Source organism: Heliangelus exortis, chromosome 1 (assembly GCF_036169615.1).
Source record: "Heliangelus exortis chromosome 1, bHelExo1.hap1, whole genome shotgun sequence".
NCBI classification, from domain to species: Eukaryota; Metazoa; Chordata; class Aves; order Apodiformes; family Trochilidae; genus Heliangelus; species Heliangelus exortis.
The window spans coordinates 107076524-107090329 of record NC_092422.1 but is presented as its reverse complement, the minus strand read 5'-3'; the positions used below and the strand labels follow the sequence as shown (position 1 = coordinate 107090329).

The 13806-nt window shown below is 37.8% G+C and overlaps 1 protein-coding gene across 2 annotated transcripts in view; it reads left to right on the top strand.

Moving 5' to 3' along the window:
• The window catches only part of EPHA3 (EPH receptor A3), a 226142-nt gene extending 212576 nt beyond the window's left edge, over positions 1-13566 (top strand). For both annotated transcript variants that reach the window (XM_071757064.1, XM_071757057.1), the window contains exons 16-17: positions 8261-8416; positions 9833-13566. In XM_071757064.1, the coding sequence (XP_071613165.1) occupies positions 8261-8416; positions 9833-9938 (262 nt within the window). In that variant the 3' untranslated portion in view covers positions 9939-13566. The remainder of the gene's footprint in view (positions 1-8260; positions 8417-9832) is intronic.
• The last annotated feature ends 240 nt before the right edge of the window (positions 13567-13806 follow it).

Genomic DNA, 13806 nt, shown 5'->3' with positions numbered 1-13806 from the left:
TTGTCCTCTTTTTATTTTGGAAAAAGTCAAAACATCATCCATTTCAAAGGCAGCTGTCTTACTGGACTTTTTAAATTATCAATTTGCTTGGCTAACTTTTCTGTCTCTCTTAAAATTTAAATTACGTTCCTCATAGGCAGACTAATTAGCAAGTTTGCCCTAAATCTATGAAGATGAAGGTGTTACTTACAGACTAACCAACAGTTGTTAATAGGATTCAGCATCTGTTTCTTCTGGCATGGAGCTACCTTTAGAAAAAGAGTGAGTTTGTTCAGCAAAAGCAGTACATGGCTTTAAAGACTTTTGATTCCATAAAGAGAGGGAGGACAGAGGGCTGGCTCTCTTGCTCTTCATAGACCAATCTTTCTGCTCTCCAAGTGCTGCCTGTAGCATCAGCCAGCTAAGCTGCTTTCCAGTCAGTTCTTGGTTTTAAGGCACTTACAAAGGATTAAAAATCAGATTCTGTGTTCTCCCATGTAGAGGCTTCTGAACCTAAGTTTTATTCTGTAATTTCAAGTACTGATTTTAGTCCACAAGTCTACTAGTCTGGATAGCATAATAAATGTTATGTGTTGCAAAATGTGAGAAGTTATGTCTGCCTTTTATGTTCACTTTATTCAAGAATTTCTGAATAGACATAAAAAAGTGAAAAGATGATTCTCAAATAGGGAAGCCAAATCAAATTTTAAGAAATAATAATGCTTACCAAAATAAAAAGACATTTAAAATTATATTTTTGCTAATTTCAAAATTAAGATCATTATGCATGCTACCAATGCTCCATTAGGTGTGTAGAACTTAAATAAAATGTAAGGACAAATTTCTGTTTTCCAGAAGCAGGAACTTATACAATAATGAATATACACTATTCTTTGTGTTTCTGAATGACAGCTAAGGTATGTAGATAAAACTTCTTAGGATTTTATTGAAGGCTCTGGAACTGAAGTTTACAAAATGTGATCTTGGAACAGATCTTGGAAAGAGCTCATTCATGAGACTGTGTATCCCATACTTTTATACAAATTTCATGTCTTCATTCATTTCCAAGTTCCAGTTCTGTAGTGAGGAAGCAGAATGCCTGACTATGGGAATAAACAATTTTTAATTTTTTTTTTTTTTTAATTTTTTTTAAAAATTATGAACAGTTATGTGGATTTTTCTTTACTCCCCAAAATACATCTCATTTGGTAATTCATTACATTATAACTATATTAAAAAAAAAAAAAAAGCAAACAAAAAAAAAAACAAGCATTGTTTCTGGATTATATTGCAGCACTGGAGGTAGATTTGGCTTCAGATCTCTTTTATGTATTAGAAGAAGACTCCATTTAAATGGAGAAATTTAGAGACAAAATATGAGTTTTATCTCTATTGTTACAGCTAAGGCTAGGAAAACAAGAAAGTCACTTATTTTCAGAAAAAGCATAACTGAAATTCTTTTAGAATTGTCCAGGATATTTAGGGGTTCAGGGTCAGTTACTCTTCCTGATGAAAATATAGAAGTGTTAGAAAATGTGTATGAATAATTCCTCGTACATTCTTTTGTGTGTTAGCAAGTTGTTTACAACCCTGTACTGGTTTTCTTGAACTTCATGTGTTCTTTGAATTATCACTGTATTAATCATCTTGAGCAGCTTTTGGATGACCTGTTATTTGCAAGTAGTTGATTACAAGTGTTGGATGCTAAATGTGTACTTGATTTTCCATCACTGTGACACTTGTACTGGAGTCCAGCATCATGTTTTCTCTCCAGCACCCAGAGGCATTATTTGCAATTAAAAATTTGAAGTTTGGTTCTCACAAAGTTTGTTTTCCCTCAAAATCAGATTATTTGCTAGAAACTCTCTGTTATGCTAGCTTAGTAGGATATTTATGACAATTGAACTCAACGGGGACAGTGAACAGGACAAATAAAAAATTTAGACTGCTCCATTAAGCAGCTTAGTTCAATCTCTGTTTTTGTAATAATATTTGCAATGAAATGACTGTTTGTGTTGGCTGAACATTTTGTTGAAAAGTCCCCTTTCTTGCCATTCAGGTCAGAAGGCTTCAGATGCTTGACATATATTGCTGACCGACTGTAATATTGCTTGTTTGCTTCTCCCTGTTAGGAACTTCCAAGCTGGTGGGCTGAAGGAATGAGGTTTCAATTTTACTTGGAGCAGCATTTCAGAGAGGGCTTAATCTTTGTGGTTGTCAAGGCATTAACAACAGGGTCCAGCTTTGGCTGGAATGATGTGTAATGCAAGTCTGTGTGCATTTTTAGACTCGTTCAAAATCCAGGAACAATGTAATCCGTGTCCTAAAATGGACAGCTATCTCTAAAGGAATGCAAGTAATGTAAGCCTATGACACTAGCTTTCTTTCTGGAGTCTGTTACACATAAAGTGCTGATTTTTATGGAGAAAAACCTTAACTACAAATGAGAACAAAAAATGGATGAATGTGGTAAATTATACTCCTTGCTGTCTAATTGTAGCTTGGGTTGTGTGGGGAATCCAGGAGGTAGGCTGAGGAGATTTTTAGGAACAACAGTCAGCCAGCCTGCTAGAGACAGAAAAGCCCTATTTTTACCTGAATTTTCCAGCAGCTTTTAACACTGTGCTGGAGGCAGGCAGGGAACAGCCATTGTTCCTTCAAAGTTTGAAGTTGCTGGGGCTCACTGTTTAGCAGAGACAGTAAAACTATGTTGAGTTCTACACCTCTAATTTGACTCTGCTGGTGAAGCTCAAACAAGAATTCACAGCAGACCAAATTGGGTGCTGTATAATTTAAACAGTAATGCAGCTCCATCAGCGGGTGGCCTGATCATGAGCATTTGCCATTTGGTCTAATTCCGGGGGATTTTGTTTTGCTGTTCTCAGCTCAATGTGCTGGGTTTACAGTGTGAAGCCCTCGTTAGTGTTAATGGCAATTCTGTGCTGGATATGCTGGAAAAATGAACTGCACGGAGCCATTGCCTGATGCTGTGAATGCAGTAGCCAAAGTTTGTAGAAATCCATGGTTTGTAGAAACTCACAGTTGTGAGTTATAAGGGCAAGTCAGACACAAGCAAATGGTGGATGCAAAAAGACAGAAAGACATTTTAAAAGCTCTCTGAGGCATTTTTCTCTCCCTCTTTTAAAGAGAGCCTATAGGCTGTCCTAGCAGTAATGACTGGTTGCTATAAAGGGTCTGTCTCTGGGCCAGCTATGAATCCCAGGAAATGGCTGCATGACATTGCTTCTACAGCTTAAAAGCACAGCTTAAGCTGTGTCGTGATAGAAAGAAAACCGTTTCAGTAACGTGCTGGCATTTTTTGCCTTCAGTGGTTTTGGTGGGAGGAAAAGTAGATTGAGGAGTACTGATACACCCAGGCATGTTCTGTTACTTCACAGGGATTCTGAAAATACGTAAGCCCCTTGAAAACCATGTTCTGATGGGCAGCTAAAGGAGTAGGGATAGCTGGGGGACTGCCTTATGGGGAAGGTCAAATTTTATTTGTTCATTAGCCTAGAGGAAGATGTGATAAGTTTTTTTCCAATGGATAACATGAAGCTAGAAAATGAGAAGTCTGGGGTGACATTTAGAGAGATGAATCATATTGCATCAGGCCAGCAGCCTCACCTGAATTCTTTTCCTCCACTGGTTATTTGTATTACCCTTCTTTATTTCTCCAGCTCTCCTTTGACTTTAAACAGTAGTTACAACCTTCACGTTCTCGGAGCGTGCAAGTGTGGTATGAAGTCCATTGGGAAAAGCAGGTGTGCTATCCTAAGAAGTGAATTGTATCTTAGGGACTAAGTTACAGATCTTGCTAAGGGCACCTTAAAAACTGGGCGTGAAGAGGTGGAACTCCAAAGACTGTCTCTAAGCTCCTGAGATAATCAAGTAAACACTATAACTCTATTTATCCTCAGCATGTCATTTATTTTCTAGTCTCCCATTGAGAAACTTGTATGCTTATGATTCTGCTTGCTATAGAAGATAAAACTAAAATTAGCTTTCTGTTCCAGCTGTTGGTTTTTGGTTCACTTTTCTTAAAATAGGAGTTATCCTTCAAGTTAGACCTGAATTCTGTGCTTCAGCTTGACATAATCACAAAGCACATAGAATTTATGTCCAAACCTGGCCTGGCTCCCTCCTATAGAAGCTTTTAGTTACCTGAAATTTGCCACAGGAGACTACTTGATGTTTTTTAAATGCTTTTCAGTTTAAAAGAATCTGACTGTGGAAAGGGAAGTCCAGAGTAAAAAACTGAAGGTGGGTTGCATTTCTTGGAGGAAGGGGTGGAAAGACAGTGGCTACTGCAATACAAAGGCTGAGATCATGTGTGCACGATTGCTCTGAGCATTTGCAGAATACCAGCCTCCATGCAGAAGTGGCAGGACATTTTCCTTTTATTTGTCTCACTTCCTGGCCTTTACAGGTTAACATGTGCCTTTCTTGCCAGGCAGCAGCTGACCAGAGACTAGATTTCCATGCCATTTTGAGGAGGCCTCTAATGACATTTTCTGCAGTTTTTGTCATTACTATATGAGGCGGCAGAAGTTTCCCTGTGTTGTGACAAAAAGCTGTCCTAATGATAACAAATTATAGTTCTCCCTGCTATTGCAGATGACTCAAAGGTTAATTCCAGCTGTTAACTTAATGGGTACATCCAGAGAAAGCTTTCAGCAGCAGAGCATTTTGTAGTTGGCATCTTGCTGTTAAATTTGTCTCTCTAACCTGAGTCTTGCTGATTTTTTTTCAGGGCACTGTGTGTCAGTAAATACAGCTTTGTAGATAGACACACAGTCAGGATGAACAGGACAGGCAGCCTCCATGGCTGTCAAAAGATGACACCATAGGGTATATCATAGTTGGTCGAAGCAAAAAAACTGAAAAGGGTTCCAAAAAAAAAAAGAAGGCAAGAGAGGCAAGAGGAGAAAAGACAGAGGGGAATGTTCTATTTCACTTCCCCTGAGCAAACATGTAATTTCCATGATTTCTTTTTAATGACTCTCTTCTGAAGCTAGTAGGTACTGATTTATGAAAAGCTGTAAAAGATCAGGTGGAACCCTGCAGGACGTCGTTTACAGCTGCCGGGATTGCAACCCATCTAATTTGTCTGGTAAAGTGTGAGCTCATGGCGCACATCACCCAGACCATCAATTTGATGTTCAGACCTTCTGTCTAGGGGCTGGGTCAGGGGGAAATAATGTGTGCAGATGCTCTGAAAGTCCAGCTTTCCCTTGGTGCAAGAGAGGAGCCATCACTGACTCTTAGCGGTGAGACGAATTCCTGTTCATTGATAAACTGTCCAGATGTCCTCTCTGAGGAGGAAAGTAACTAATTTTTGTTTGGAATCCTACAAGGAGAAAAATGATATTTTACAGTGCTGGTTATTCTGAGGTCACTTGCATTAAAATTAGGTCATATTTTTATCCTGATGATACTTTGATCCAAGTAATAAACATAAAAGCTCTTTTGGACCACTCTAATTCCTAATCCTAGAGACCTGTTCTATTTCAACTTGTTTATACTTTTTTTTCATTAGTGATTCTTGAATCAGGCCTTTTTTGTTAGATTTAAGTTGAAAAGACACACTAGGCTGGGGGGGGAAAAAAAAAAACAAAAATTTCATGCTTTATCTCTAAGAACACTTCATAAATACTCTTAGCAATGTCTTGGGATTCCAGACTCTGTACCCAGAAAACTACAAATAAAAAGCATTGGCTCTCTGTGGGACAAACAGTAGCCAGGGAGATGCAGGCTATGCAGCTACTGAATAAAAATATTCTGAGCCTGATTATCTAACCTGAGTGAAGAGTGTTTAAAGCTGTGTATCACGTAGGTGTCCAAGATCTGTTTTTATTACGAGAACAGTAACATAGACTGCAATTTATCTTCTGTCCTCAGCTCAGCTTTTTTATCAGTGTGGCCATGCTGTGCTTTTGCTGCTTTAATGTTCTGGGGGCAGAGCAGGCTTCTATGTTTTCTGTTGCTTTTCTTTCTGATTCCATCTGTTCCCAGGACACGAAGTCCATAGTTGGTGCCAGTGGCCATGGTCATTTGCCACAGGACATTATCCTGGCTGGGCTCCCGAGGGAATATAGTCAGGCAAAACATGTCCTATCAGAGACATCACTGTGAAATTTGATGGTGAATCTACAGTGATGTTATGTCCATTTGTGATTTTCAAGTTCAGACTTTCAAGCATCCAACAAGCTCTTTAATTGTGGCCTGTGATCCCAGAAGGGAAGAAGATATTAAATTAATTTTATGATCCTTAAAGAAATAAGCTGATTGATAGCAACTGGCAAAACATTGGAAGTGTAAGGTGTTGGTTAATAGGTAGTAAATAGTAAGAGTTACTGTATTGGCAAGCTGTATTGTTCTTCAAAAGTCTTGGCTTAACTAATGTGGTATTTCCTGATCCAAGTGCAAGTCAGATGTACTGCAGTAACATGCTGTTGTAGTGCTACCTATCTTGATGAAACTTAATAAAGACTTTTGCTGGGATTGCAATGTCTTATTTGGATTTTCTGGGCTGCTGATGAGCTTAAATTCATTGCTGTTTATAAAGATTTTCTTCACTTTAGAGACTACAAATTTTTGGGTTTTTTTTTTCCCAGTTCTTAGAGGTGGCTTGGATTTGGGCTAAAGAGAATGTTTTACAATCCAGATCCTGTAATCCACCTATTATGCTGCAGAATCACTACCTTTAAGTTATGGTGTTAGTCTTACTACCTCGCATTTTCAATTTTTTTTCCAGTGACAAAAGTAATTTCAGATGGATTTAGCTGTAACAGTCAGACTGTTTGGAAGGTGATGTTTCACTAGGAGAAAAAAATTATGGGGCAGAAAATAGGCCGTAAAGTTGCAGTGCTGATAGTTTTGGACATCTTCTAGTTCGGTCTCCAGTGCTTATGACTCAGGCTATCATAGTAACACAGTTAAGCAAATACTTAGTTTTTAATCCTATGACAGGTACTTAAAATAAAGCATGTACATTTCTGAATGGGGGCTAAAAACCTGTCCAGTATGGGCATGTGTTTGTCAGAGGAGGGGAAAATGCAGAAATAAATTTGGTATGTCTAATGATATCTGACTAGTCAAGAAAGTCTTTATGGTGCTAATTAGCACTAAGAGAGAAAGGTAATTAGAATTAGTAATATGTCACTCCAGTGTGAAGTCTTACCAGACAGAACTAAATTTCTGGATCAACATGGCAGCCACCACTTCTGCCATTTGCAATATAAAAAGTGAGGGTTAGCTGCAGTATATTCCTTTTTGATTAAAAAAATCTACATTTAATCATTCTTTTCAAAAAGCTATTATTTTTCAATAGCTTCTAGGTAGATTTATGCAGATGGAAAAATGTTTAAATGGGCAAAGTTGCATGGACATATAGGCTTTTTTGATTCATTGAGTTGGTTCCGTTTGTTTCTTACTGATTTCTTGCTTGTTTAAGTAGAGAACTTGGATGCATGTCATGTCAGTTCAGCATCCGTCATGAGTACCAAATGCAGGAGATGATTCCATTCTCACTTCTAAATTATTTTAGTGTGATCCTTATGGAAGTTTCAGTCTTAGCATGAGCATCAATTTTAAACTGAATATGGCAAATGCATGCTGAGTTTGTGCGAGTGTATTTAATAACATTTCCTCCTTTCTGCTTCTGAACACTGCAGAATCCAGGTCTTATACACTTACATTTGTCTCAAAAATTCCCTTAACATTTGAGTTTTGGACTCTGTACAATTTTTTAAAAGCCACTAGTGTCTTATTATTTGTGCATCATTAGTAGCAGTATTTAGGATTTGTCAGTGGACTGCAGTACTCAGAACATTTGATAAGTGTAAATTCCACCAACGTGCCTAACTTGGAGTCGAGAGTGTGCTTCAACATGAGCAATTTGGACAGTAGACTGTGCATCATTTGTGTGGTTTTTGGGCAATGGCGAATCACGTAAATGTAAACTAAATGAGGGTTGGTTTTGCTAATTCTTCTCACATTAAATTGTAATGTGACAATACACTTCATGACTTGATGATGCTTCAGTGATTTAAATGTGGGCATGAGAAGCCAGAGCTCTTAATCAAGATGGTTATGCAGTGTTGGTCAGAGCTGTGAGTAAACGTGGTGGCCTCAGCTGCAGATAATTTCCACAGATGAACAGAAGAGCCATATCTAGCCTGGAAGCTCCTGATGTTGCCAGTGCTGTTTAGATACAAAATAAATCCACACTTATCCCTGCTCACTAACTTTCCTGGTACTCTTTTTTTTTTTTTTTCAGGCCATCAAATCTTCTCCTGGACCAAAGTAACATTGACATTTCAGCCTTCCGCACAACAGGTGATTGGCTCAATGGTTTTCGGACAGGACAGTGCAAAGACATTTTCACAGGTGTGGAGTACAGCTCCTGTGACACTATAGCCAAGATTTCTACAGAGTAAGTTTGTATTGACCACCATTCTTCATCATTGAATGAAGTTGGATGTAGAAGTTTAAACATGAGTAGCTTTTTTACATGGAATTTCCAGTATTTAACTAAGATACTCTTACTCTTACCTACTCTTACTCTTACCTAAGATACTCTTGTACCTAAATGGGCAATTGTAAATTATTGTTGTTGCTGCAATACACTTGTAGGAAACATAGATGCTCTTCTCATTGTTTGAAGGCCAGGATCTCATACCTTTTTCTCAATGATGCCAAGGAAGCACCCTGTTTCTTCTGATGCAGTAGCACCATGCATCATCTGATACAATAGTATCACTTTCATTCACAGTTTAGGAGTTTCTCTGTTGAATGTGTGTATTCTGAATTTTATATAAATGTTTCTCTGCAGCTGGCTCATGTGCCTATCTTTATTGCCATTCCACCCAGCCAGGTGAGACAGTGCAAGCTCTTTTTACCTGTTTTCCTTCTACATTCTAACAATTATTCAGGTGCTGAACTCCCTCCTGCCTCCAGTTTGGAGATTTAAACATGCTAAACTTCAAAGTTTACAACTTGTAAGTTTGTTACATGTAAATGCAATCCCTCTTTGTTCTTATGATAAGGAAGTGCACCTGAAAAGGCATCAAGTACAGTTATGAATTCTACTGCCAAAGGAAATCTTGACTCTCTGTTGGGCTAGCTGGATATGTGACAAATTATGAAGAAGTAAGCAGCAGCTGCAGTATCCACAATTAAACACATCAATGCTGTTAATTAGTGTATTATTGCAACCATTAAAAGGCTGCTAAAGCTTTTTTTGTTAAAATTACCCTTTGGGGAAAGAGTAGAAATCCTCTAGGAATGCCCAATTTCCTGTGAGCCATGGGTTAATTAGCCCTTCATAAGTGTTAAACAACTTCTGTGTTGCACAAGGAGCAAAGAGACAGAGGACAGTCTGGAGAAACAAGAGGTGAAAAACAGGATGGAAGCTGGAAGCTTGGCCACATAGCCAAAATTAACATCTCAGTGCTGATACCAGAGTTAAGATATGAGTGTTCAGAGGGCTCAGTGAGATGTCAGCACCATTCAGGAAAAGTGAAAAAAGGTGGAGTTGAAAATATGCAACTGGCCCAGAAAGTAAACCCTTTGTCCCTAAATCCCAGTGTGTGTCTTCCTGGAGAGTACTGCTTTATTGTCTTTTCTTCCAGGTAAGCTACCACAACAAGGCTAAATGAGTTTTTACCTTTTTTTTTTTTTTTTGTGGCCCTCTCAGTATTTTTGCATACCAGCAGTATTGCCATACCTGGAGGCTCTTCCAACACACTAAATTAGGATGAACGAGCTGACTACTGCTCACTTCAGCACTAGGAAACACAGAGATGATATGGTCACTCACACAGTACATCTTCTCTTTTTTGTTTTCCAGTGACATGAAGAAAGTTGGTGTTACAGTTGTGGGGCCTCAAAAGAAGATTGTTAGCAGTATCAAAGCTCTAGAAACTCATACAAAGAACAACCCTGTTCCTGTGTAAGGTGCCAAAATGAAGTTGCTTAGGAGAGGAAAAAAAGAGAAAACTTGTGTCACAGGGCAAAAGTGATGGCTGGTAAACAGCAGAATTCAAAGGAGTTTTTTGCAACAGCTTTGGAAACATAATGGTTGAAATTTCAAACCCACTAAGACACTCAAATATTGAGTATAAATGCCTTAAAAATAAGAGCAAACTTGTTTTCTATCTGTTAATCCTAAAAGGTGGGTGCTCTTGACTGACTGTTAATGCAGATAGTAAGTTTCAAAAGAAAAAAAAATGTAAAAAATTCTTCCAAGTAAAAACCAGTGATACTAAAACCTCGAGCCATTTGAAAATTAAGTGACTGAATAACACGAATAACCTATGGACATAAAAGCTGTGTATTTGATCTATACAGCAAACAAGAAGAGAGAAAGCCTTGCAGTATTTTTATACAGAAGAGATCTGTAACAGGTATTTTATTTCTTTAAAAACAAGGAAAATAGAGGACTATACCTCACAACCTCTCTGGCCATATTTACTATAATGTCATTGTAACGATTTCAACTTCAGAAAGGGTCACAGAAATGAAGTTTGTAGTGACTTGGAGTTAGTTGAGAAAAGATTTTTGCCATTATGTTAGCTTTCCTAATTGTGTTCATTTAAATAGAAACAAGTCTTAATTCTGAAGAGACTTATTTATTTCCTTTGTTTTATCCATTATTGCTTATAGTTATGCTTACATACCTTAACCTGGCTGTATAATGGCCAAGTGCCAAATGTTATCAAAACTTAATTGGTTCAATCTGAGAAATCGTTTGAGGGTTAATTATTAGATGACTTTATGCTCACGATATCATGTATGAAATACAGAAGAAAAGAAAGATGATCTTTTTTTCTCCAGTTATGACACTAGACGAGTCATCTGGACTTGCTGAGGTTGCTTTCATTTGCTGTGAGTGGTATTTTAATCTGGGCTTGAATTTTGGCCAAGTTGCATGCGTATCAATCTCTAGATCAGCACCCATCCCTGTCAAGCACATACATCTCATTTACTTCCCAAAGGCCTGTCAAAGTAAGGAGCCCCGTTTCAAAGTAGTTCACAGGTGGGTATTAGCCTAGCAAACATAAAAAAAGAGTCATGGTTGCATCCAGCATTAAGTGGGAATTCTTTTTGAGTTCCCTGAGCAGTGGCCCATTTCTGGTTTCTATCTCTGTTCTTGCTGCTGGGAACTGGGAGATGTACTACTGTGTGGGCAGCCACTGGTGGTTACACTGAGATGGTGACTTGCAGCCAAGGATAAGTGGATGGATTAAGAGAATGACTGAAGCTTGTGAATTGGGAGTTTGGTTTGTAATTTTACCTAAGGCTGAGATAGAAGTCATCTGTCCAGGTGTTGCTATCCTATTACTTTTTGGCACAGGCTCCTTAGGCACCTGCTCCTTGAAAGAAAGCAGAAAGGAGCCCATCTGTAGGTAGAAATTTCCTGGTAGAAAAAGAAGCTTGGAGGGTGAGATTTGAGAGCCTTCCCCCATCTTCAGCATCTTCCCAATAGCAAACTCTTAAGGTGCTGCCCTGGAGCATTTCTCTTTACTTTGAAAATGAGTGATTTAAATCTCAGTGTGAGGCACTGCTTATGCTATGTACAGCATCCTTAACACTCTAGATGTGTTTCCAGACACACAGATGTTAGGCTTTGGACAGAAGTGGAAACCACACTGATTCCCAACTTGCCAGACTGGAATCTAAACCCAATTCTGGCGAATAGTATTGAGTCCCTGTAAGACTGTGTCTGAGGCAGATAGGTACATGGCACGTTGCCTTCCACTGTGCATGGAAAAACAGGTAAGTAGTCATGCTTGCTTTTTTTCCTGGTTTGGTTTTTGAAGCTCCTTGTAGAATAGGGCACTTAAGTAAGGGAGGAATCAGTTCCTAGGATTTATATGGCTGAATCAGCTTTTAAATTGTTCTTCATGGGTACAGGACTTATAAAATGTAGAGACATGGGGTTTCTCACCGTTGCTAAACAGAAGCAGAATGAGAGACTTCTTAATGAGGGCTGTCAGTGAGCATGCTGTAAAGGGCTTGGATTGAAACACACTCACAGGGTAATGATTAGTGATATTTTCTGAAAGAAAAATGAGTAAGCTTTAAAGTAAGTTGAAACAAAAATGGAAAATCGAAAAAAATGAAAATAAAGCACTTAAGTTGTAAAGAACATTCCCTGTCTGTTACAATCTATTGTGAAATGCAGCATACTGAATAGAAACGCTGTATTTTCATTTTCTTGGTTCATTCAGAATCTTTCTTCAGCTTGAGATTGCTCTAAATCAGACATTGTTAGTGAATTTAAGTCACAAAAATCCATTGTCTTTGTGGGGACAACTTTTTTAACCTGTTCCTCTTGACATTTCTCTTCAGCTTTATTATGCTACTGGAGAGTGGGGGCAAGGGTTGCTGGGGGGGGTGGGAAGACATCTGTGAAATGCTTCTAAAAACACAGAATCAGTTCTTAAGAGTTTTAGATGACAAAAGAAAACTTTGTAGCAACCTCCCTCCCTTTTTTCATAGTATCATGTCATGTTCCTTGCCCACTGTTTGAGGATGCTCAGCATAAAAGATTTAATCTCACTGATGCTTGGGAAAAAAAAAGAAACTCAATTTTACTTTTTGTTTGTTTGTTTGTTTTCTCCATTAGGAGTAGAGGGTTTTAAAATACATTTAGTTTTCTCTCCTTATCAAAAGTTGATTTGTACTGTAAGTGGCCTCGGTTGCAAGCATCCTATACTCCCTGTCCCCTTGTACATATGTATACATAGCAGTGTACAATTCTTCATTGTGGAGTAGAGATACTAGAATTCGTGTGGCCATCTTCCTGTACAGGACTTGCATTGGTTATTGACATCAAGCAAAATGCAATTACTCATAAAATGACATGCCGTATTATTGGTTTTGTATCTTTAAATATAGTTTCCAATTTATTTATTTCTGTTAACATATCTAGTTTTGTGCTGTTACTTAGCATTCAATAAGCAATGTATAGATGTGATTTGATTGGCAATATGTATTTACTTTTACTTGTATTTCAAAGCATTACTTACTCATTTAGATTATATATTGTGCAATTGTAGATGGCCTCTTACTAATGTAAAATGATTTGTAGTGGAAACATTTATATTTTTATAATAAACATAATGAAAGTATTTTTTACATACTGGAATACTGAGGTGATTGCTTGGAGGACGAAGTAAATTTATTTGATTAGTGTGATAAAATTGTAATTAAATATGGATAAATTCTGAGTGTTAAAGCATGGGTTCAGAGTGAAAGCTAGATTTTACCTGTATTATCTGTGAAAAGAAAAAAACAGTGCAGGTTTTAATTAAACAGACCAGCATTTGTGCTAAACTGACATTCATCAGTCAAAGACTTTTCTCCATGGTTATGGGAAAACATTGTCTACTATAGCCTGCCTATGGGATAGTGAAAAAGCTGTCATTTATTTTAGTTGTGTCAAGTATTTACAAACTTTTGCTTTTTTTCCTCCCTTGCCAGTGAACCTCTTTTAATCTTATTACTATGTTCAATCCAGTAAAAGATGTACTTTTCAACAAAATAAAAAAGCCCACCGCATACTGTAATTTAACCCCATGTACATTTCTTGCCTCTGAGTATCTGTATTAGATAATAATTTTTTTTCCTGTTTCGTTGTGTCCCTACCAAGTTGCTTTTGTGTGCTTCACTAAAGTATGGTGGCTCTGAAAACGTCAACACACAACTCAACTTTGCATCTCAGGAATTATCTTCTGAGAAAAATAGGACTGGTTTGAATGTCTGCAAGTTACTTGAGGAGTAAAGTTACAGATCCTTCTGTACCATAAGTGATTTTGC